The sequence below is a fragment of the Ursus maritimus genome, unplaced genomic scaffold (assembly GCF_017311325.1).
Source record: "Ursus maritimus isolate PB19 unplaced genomic scaffold, ASM1731132v1 scaffold_1, whole genome shotgun sequence".
Lineage (NCBI taxonomy): Eukaryota > Metazoa > Chordata > Mammalia > Carnivora > Ursidae > Ursus > Ursus maritimus.
In genome coordinates, this window is record NW_024423343.1 from 7,276,539 (window position 1) to 7,284,931 (window position 8,393).

Below are 8,393 nucleotides of genomic sequence, written 5' to 3' on the forward strand. Positions count from 1 at the left end.
AGGAGAGTTCCCTTCCAGGCAACAAGCTGCTTTCTTCCCTCCTGCCCCAAACTCTCCCTTTTACCACAACCTCGGTGTTCAAGATGGCTAAGGAACCCACTAGGGCCAACCTACTAACCGGTAACTAAAGCCCTCCCACCAGAAGTATTTGCATCCCAAAAGGAGGAATGGGTTAACTTAAACGCCAGGTGGGTGCAGAGGCGCCATGTGCAGAGGAAGATTTTCCACTTTGCTCTGCACTCCACTCCCCACTCCACTCCAGGCCCCGGGCATCCGGGCATCCGCAGGAACTGGCCGCCGTCACCGAGGGCCCCTCCAGGGGAGCGGGCAGGCTAGCCTCAAAAAATGACACCGATGACCAAGCCAGTCGTCTTGCTGGATGAAAATCCCTCTAGATTTCCCCCTCACACCGGATCATTCACATTCCACCGACTCGTTACCCCTTTTTGCTGGTTTTGTGTACCCAGAAGTGGATTGAACTAGCTAACCCGAAGGTGCAGATTGCAAGGGTCAATGTGACCAGGCAGGGAAACCGGGAAGTCTGGGGGCACTTTGTTTCTCCACTGCTCGCTCCCCATGCCCAACCCCGGCCCCCAGGCCCTCAGGATCTCAGAGGGCGGGCAGACCCGCAGGGAAGAGGCTTCCAGCGGGCCCGCTCTCCCTAATCTCTGTCAGGAGCAGGGGTGCAGCGTCTAAGACCCCAGTCTCTACCTCGAGCTCCCTCAGACCGAAGCACCTTCAGTGAGCACGCACTCCACTGAGGCTGCATCCGGGGCAGCAGACGCGGGGGTCCCCGGGCCGGTGCCTGTGAGGGGGCGGAAGAGGATGCGCCGCGTGGGCCGGGCAGAGGTTCGAGAGGGCGTGGGGCAGAGGGTCACGTGGCCCGTACCTTCCAAGTTCTTGGTGCAAGCTGGGGGAGGCCCCGCCAGACGACGAGGAGGGGGCGGGAGGTGAAGGCGCAAGTCGGCGGCCCCCACCCAACCTGCCTGCCCCACTCCCGGGGCCGGGCGCGGGCGCGGTGCGGAGGGACGCACAGGCCGGGAGGGAGGTCCCGGCTGCAGTCTGCGCCCGCGGGGCCCGGGTCGCGCCCAGTCCGGGCTCCCCCGCCCCGCCGCCGCCCGGCCTCGCCCCCGCCGCGCGCGCCCCTCCCGCCTCCCCCGTTGCCGTGGCAACCCGGAGCCTCCAGGCGCGCGCCCGCTGGTCCGCCCGCCTCCGGGAGCGCTCGGCAGCGGCGGCGGCGGCGGCAGCTCCGGCTCAAGCGGCGCGCGCTGCGACCCGGTTCTGGAGCCCACTCGTCGCCTCCGGCCCGGCTCCGAGCCCCCGGCACGGCCCGCGACCCGGCCCCAGCGCCCGCCCGGCCGCCGGCCCCCATGGAGCTGCTGGCCGCAGCCTTCAGTGCCGCCTGCGCCGTGGACCACGACAGCTCCACCTCGGAGAGCGACGCGCGCGACTCGGCGTCGGGACACCTGCCGGGCAGGTGAGGACGAGCGGCCGTCGCGACCCCCACGCGTCGCCCCCGCGCGCCTCTGGCCCTCGGCGGGGGACGCCGACCCCCGCGGCCTAGCGCCCGCCCCCAACTCCGCCGGCTCCGCCGCCCCCAACTCCCACCCGCGCGCGGGTCGTGCAGCCTCCGAGCCCGGGATTGGGGGTGCGCCGCGCTCCGGCCGCCGACGTAGGGATCCCTGCCCCGGGGCTCCCCCCGTGCCCCCTCCGAAGGCGCCCTGGGCGCGCGTCCCGCTCGGCGCCCCCTCCCCGCGCCGGGTGGCTCTGGGACGCGAGAATCGGAGCCCGAAGGGAGTCGGGGGCCGGGGGTCGTGTGACAGCTAACGGCTCGGGGTGAGCAGCGCGGGCTGGGATCCCCGGCCGCCGGACCCGTCGGGGCGGCCCGTAGGCGCCGCGGAGCGGGCAGGGCGCGCCAAGTTTCCGACGCCTGCCCGCGAGCTCCGAAAACATGAAGGTTTTGGGCGGGCTGGTGTGGGAATGAATCACCCGGTCGCGCCCTGGTGCGGTGACAAAAAGGGCCTGTGGGGCCCGCGTGGCCGGGAGGGGCGGCGGCCGCTCGGCCTGGACCGTCCCGGGTAGGATCCAGTTGGCCAGGACCCCTTGTGTGGACGCCACTCGCGAGCTGGCCAAGGTGTGTCGTTGCTTAAAAATAACTGGCTCTGCCCCTCCTCTCTGGCAGCGAGTCGTCCTCCACCCCGGGAAATGGGGCCACACCCGAGGAGTGCCCGGCGCTCGCCGACAGCCCCACCACGCTCACCGAGGCCCTGCAGATGATCCACCCCATTCCCGCCGACTCCTGGAGAAACCTCATCGAACAAATAGGTGGGTGTCCCTGGCGGCGGCAGGGCTTCGTTGGGGGAAATGCGGGTTCCTGGCGGGCTCTGAGGGTCCCGCTGCTCGTGAGGTGTCGTTGCATTTCTCTGACCAAAGGTATCTGATGTGGCTAAGGGACGTTTTTGACGTATTTGGCTCTAAATGGTTCCATAGGCAAACTGTCATGTTTCAATAGTGCTGTATAATTGGGCTTCAGCAAATGGATTTCTATACTGCTTTCCAAAGAGGTCTACCTGCCCAGCCCTTCCCTGGGGAAGGGCCCTCTGTCCCCTTGTCATTTTTGTCAAAAAGACCAGGGTGAGGATCTCCTGGGCCTTGCAGGAGGGGGTGCTGCCTGAGCCCGCCTGGGAGAAGCCTGGGGAAGATCTGGGGAGACAGCAAAGTCTGAGTCTGGCTTCTGCAGGGACTCAGGCTCAGGAAGAAGAGGCATGGGGGACTTGGCACAGGGGAAGGAGGGGTAAAGTAGAAAGAAAGTGGGCACCTCAGAGGCCCCTGGGTTAGGAAGGCAAGCCTGGTTTCACCTGCTTTTCCAGGAATGTGGCCCAAGGTGCAGGGCACAGCCTGTGTGTGTGCCTTCTGCACAGCTGTGGCTGAAGTACTGTGTAAACGCTGAAAGCAGACTGAGAGGGTGTCCCAAGCATCCGAGCACTTAGGTTTAAAAGTCAGAAATTGCTAATGACTTTCAGCTAGGTCCCATCACAGTCACCAGAGGTGGCAGTGAATGGGTAATGTGGGTTCCATTATTTGGAAAGTGGTACCAGCTGCTTAGAAAATCTTTTTGTTCTTCAGTGTTGTCAAAGCAGCGACTGTTTATTCGTTAAATGAAAATTCTAGGTTCGGAAACCCTCTTCCCTAAATACATCATTGTCGTCCTCTATCCCGGATGTTCAGGTAGACGCAGAGTGTCTTGAGTGGGGGTGGAGCTTCTTTTGCCCCAGGAGACCCTGCCTTCGGGAGACTTCTGGGGCCAGCCCACTTTTCCCTGGAAGGGTTTTTCCAAACTGAATCCCCAGAGGAGCTGAGGCCCCTGCACAGCTGGGGGGCGGGGGGGGCGGAGTGCACACCGAGGTGCTGCGAAGCCACGCTGACTCCAGGAATTTTGTGGAATTTTGTTGGCGTCAGGCTGGCTGGTGATGGTGGCGGATTTTCCCTTTATTTGCTGGGAGGGGCGGATCTGAAGACAAAGACTCCTCAACACCTTTTTCTCCCACCTCTGCCACACGGTCCTTTGTGGTGAGGAAAACCACCTGTGCCTTGGCAGACTTGGAAAACCTTGACTTCCTCCCTCTCGAGAGGGATCTTCTGGGGCTCCCATCAGTGTCGTAACTGGGAAGGACAGGGAGTGGGGGTGGAGAGCTCCTTGCCTCCTTTCACCGAGAGATAGGCTCTCATCTGCATTGGGGCGAGTGGAGACACCTCTCCTGGAGGCGGCTGGTCCTGTTAGGCTGGTGGCACAAGCTTGAAGCTGGGACTCAGGGACTCAGGGCTCTGGCATGCACTCATGCTGGCCCTCATTCCCTCCTGTGGCCAAGTGTAGGGACTGACGTTCAGAGTCTTTTCTCCCACGGCCCCCTTCCGGTACCTGCTGGTATACTTGGTGAATATCTTTTCCTGGCTCCTGGGCTGGATCCATAGTAGTTGCTCACCAGCTGTGACGGACAGACGGATGACAGCACTGAGCTGTCAGCACCTTCTCACTTCCCTCATCATGGCCTTGGGGCCTGTGAGAAGCAGAGTCCCCCAACAGCCCTCCCTGCTTTTAGCTCTAGGAAGGAGTGAATTCTTTGCCAGGTTATCTGGAAGGGACAAATTCCTACAACCACAGTAGAATGAAGCAGGGAAGAAAGTGGAAAATGTGTATGGGCACACTGCAGATCGCCGTGTTAAGAGTCTGCAGTGTTTCCCACGGAGGCCGGAACAGAATTCCCCCGGGCTCGCGCATGATCCGGTGCACAACTGTCATTACAGATCACAGGCCCTGAGCCCCTGCCATTGGTTTCGCGTGCATGTGCACACTGTTGTTGTCTCTGACCTGACACATGCTTGACACATAGAAGGTGCTTGCTAAAATATAAATGACCCCCCCCCCGCCCTTTAGAAGCTTGTGTCTGAATGATTCAAAGAAAAAAGTGATTCTCCTCAGAAAGTGAGATTTTGAATGACTCCAGGGGCTTTGGCAAGAGGAGCTGGGGACTTACCCTCTTTTGCAGAGCAGCCCAGCCAGCCTGGTACAAAACATTTTAAGTAGGAAAGATGGGAACTAGGTCTCGTATATCTGCGTGAATATACTATACCAGGTGCAAGGTTTTACTGATAACGTTCATTTTCATATGAAGTTGTGTTGCTGAATGTACAAAATATAAGATAGGAAAGCAAGAGAACAATGAGTACAGAAATTTAATCAGCTAACATGTAACTTCTCAGGTAAACTATGCTATTAGTCTGAATTTTAAGACCAATAAAAATAAACAGGCTATGAAAAATGGTTACACAGTGTATCAGATAACTCTTTGTAGTCACAGTAATTCCAGGAAAACTGGTATTTAAATTCATATTCTAAACACTTCAGAAAGAGGTATAGAGTTTTAAGAAAATTCTGAAATTACTTGTATTAGGAGTCTTTTGCTAAAAGTAACAGAACATCTAGCAAAAAATGACCGTAAACAATGGCAGTATTTTTTTTTCATTTAGAGGTAGAAAATTCTGAAATTGGTTCATTCAGCCAAGCAGTTACCTAGCTCCTTTCCCTGCACCATTCTCAGCATTTGTGCTTCGTGTCACAAAATGGCTGCCACAGCTCCAGGCATGGCATCCTCAAGCAGCCATATGTAAATGCAAAAAAGAAAAGTTTTTCTTCAAGTGTCTACTGAGGACAAACATCTTTTTGGGAAATTCTTCCCTCTCTCTCTCTTTTTTTTAAGTAGGCTCCACACTGTGGAGCCCAATGTGGAGCTTGAACTCACAACCTTGGGATCAAGACCTGAATTAAGAGTCAGACGCTTAACTAACTGAACCACCCAGGCGCCCTGGGAAGCCTTTCTCAAAGATGTAAAATGTGCCCTTACTGTCCTTGGCCTGGTTGTGTCATGCTCATGTCTAAACCCACCACTGGCAAGAGGGAGGGAAGTATCACTTTTTTTTTTAAATTTATGTGCATTTCTTAAGTTTATTTCCTGGCTTTCAGCATATACATGAGCAACCGGTACACTTTGAACCTAGAGATTAGGGCTGAATGCTCTCTGTAACTCTTATAGGGCAGATGAGGACATATTTTAAGGGAAATTTACATCGGATGTGGACATTTATTTTCTAAGTCTTGAGCCTAATTTCTGTGATTTTTCTCTTGTCAAGGGACTCCCTAAGGCTAGCCATTATACTGCTGAGACAATTGAGAGCTCTCTAAAGAATATTTTCTTTTTTGTTTATTTTGTACTGTTGTTTTGTTTTCCCTTTAGAGAAAGTTTTTGTTAATTTTTTTTTTACTTTTTAATTCCAGTTAACGTACAATGTAATGCTAGTTTCAGGTATACAATATAGTGTCACAATAGGTTTTGATCGGTTAACATTCATCCACTTCCCTGAGCACCGAATGGGTCAGCGCCCAAACGAAACCCCTCCGCTACCAACTGGGAACTCGGGGTGTGAGGGGATAAGGAGAGGCAGCCAACAGCGCCTGCCATCATGTGATTTCAGAATTGATATTTTCAGTCTGGCTACCCGCAATGCTGATACTTTGTCTCTTTTCACCATATGTATCACACCGAGATGCTGGAGGTAGAATTTACCCGTGATGTGCCCACCGGAGCATGTGTAAGACATATTTTTGAACCGTCAAAAAGATGCCAAATTAGTTAGACGCTTCGGTGAAGCTTCGACACTGCATTTTTTTCTGAAGTAGGCTCCACACCCCACGGCGGGGCTTGAACACATGACCCTGAGATCAAGAGTCGAATGCTCCACCGACTGAGCCACCCGGGCGCCCCGAAGCTGCATCTTTAAAAACGGTTCAATTCCGCAATATCTGAGTGCCTGCTCGGTGGGAGGCTCATTCGCATTGAGAATGAATCCAAGTCAACTCGTGCAAACTCGGTTTCTTTAAACCTCTGTGAACACGGCGCGTGGGAATCACAGGAGAACTGCTGGCTCAAGGTCAGCACCACCGTATGTCTTATGCTCACGACCAGCCCGGGGATGGAGTGACACCACACCTCCGTCCTTATAGGTCTGCAGCCCGGACTGCATGGAACAGAGACTTCGCTTTTCTCTCTCGTGCCTTTGTCAGGTGACCTTCACGTTCTGTTCGGCTGGATTGGCACATGGCAAAATCACAGGATCTTAATTTTTTTAAAGTAAACGCTGTACTTACCATAAAGGCTTTATAATTTCGCGTCATGGAGCAAAGGAAGCCAGCTAATTAGGTCCACAGGGCGGATTTATGAGGCTCCCGTTGATGAATATAATTTATCCGGCCACATGTAGGACTTCAGAGTTAGTCTGTTTTTCTGTCCTTCCTTTTTCTCCTGTTTAGGTGTATTTAGCAGTGAGATAAGAAAGGAACAATCACTAGCATCTGTACTGCATTGTAAGAGAAAGTGCTTTACAAGTGGTACATTTATCCCAATTACAATTTTCCTGGGAAAATTGCCTTTCTTTTATAGGTAGACATGTCCAGGGGCCCCAGCTGCTGTCTAGACCAGTATGTTCAGCTAGCTGCCTGCTGGACCTCTCCAGCGTGGTGCCCCTTGGGTGCCCCTGGATCTCTCTGCTACCCCCATCCCCCAGCACCAGGCAGTTCCCAGGACCCATCTTTTATTTATTTATTTATTTATTTATTTATTTATTTATTTATTTTAAAGATTTTATTTATTTGACAGAGATAGAGACAGCCAGCGAGAGAGGGAACACAAGCAGGGGGAGCGGGAGAGGAAGAAGCAGGCTCCCAGCAGAGGAGCCTGACGTGGGGCTCGATCCCATAACGCCGGGATCACGCCCTGAGCCGAAGGCAGACGCTTAACCGCTGTGCCACCCAGGCGCCCCCCCATCTTCTATTTAACCCTGTTCCCTGAACCAGGCACGTGGTTCCATCCCCCCCACCCACATATAATTCAAGCCTCCATCGTCACCCCCTTGGGGATTTAACATAGCATCTCTCTTCCTATCCACCCATCCAAAGATGGAGACCAGAGCTGCTTGCTTGATGTCTTTCGGGGCCTCCCTCTTGCCTATGGGATAGACTGCCACCTCAATGGCATGGCAGGCAGACAAGACCTTAGGGGTCTGACCCCCTCCCCACCCAGCCTCCACTTCCCCTCCCTCCGCCCCTGCCAGGACCACCCTCTTTCCCCTGAGGCTTTTGTGCTGTGAAAAGACAGTCCCTCCACCCCAAACCAGGATGTCTGAAATGGGTTTTCCCTCCGAGATGCTACATTTGTGCTGATTCATACGCACCCCAAGTCTCCTTGGAGACTTCGAATGCATTTATTTTAAGTACAGTTGGTCAGGGAAGTAAGTTTGAAACTGTAAAAGCAAAAAAGGAATGTTTCCCTTTTGAATCATAAGGTTGATGAAATATTGGTTTTTCCTTCAAAATGAGAATTTACAACTACTCCCATTTCACAAATGAACATCCTTGAGTTTTAATATTGAGGCATTTAAGGCCCGGGAAAGCGTCCTGTTGGGATATTGAAGCATAATCGGGACATTTCCATCAACTGTGCACACTGGTTATTAACACATCAAGTTCTAGACTTGTTGTTTGCCAAGTACGTGTGGGGAAAGCGTATATTTGTGTGACTGGATTCTGACCGTGCGCAGGGATTTCTTTATTTGTTGGAAAGAACTTCCATATGCTGGGGCACCTGGGTAGCACTGTCGTTAAGCGTCTGCCTTCGGCTCAGGGCGTGATCCCGGCGTTCCAGGATCGAGTCCCACATTGGGCTCCTCCGCTGGGAGCCTGCTTCTTCCTCTCCCACTCCCCCTGCTTGTGTTCCCTCTCTAGCTGGCTGTCTCTCTGTCACATAAATAAATAAAATTAAAAAAAAAAAAAAAAAAACTTC

The 8,393-nt window shown here is 54.1% G+C and overlaps 1 protein-coding gene across 1 annotated transcript in view; it reads left to right on the forward strand.

The window, feature by feature from the left end:
- Nucleotides 1–1,340: 1,340 nt before the first annotated feature.
- Nucleotides 1,341–8,393, forward strand: part of NGEF (neuronal guanine nucleotide exchange factor) — a 36,911-nt gene continuing 29,858 nt past the window's right edge. The window contains exons 1-2 of the mRNA XM_040638927.1: nucleotides 1,341–1,477; nucleotides 2,183–2,325. Coding sequence (XP_040494861.1) covers nucleotides 1,371–1,477; nucleotides 2,183–2,325 — 250 coding nt within the window. The 5' untranslated portion in view covers nucleotides 1,341–1,370. The remainder of the gene's footprint in view (nucleotides 1,478–2,182; nucleotides 2,326–8,393) is intronic.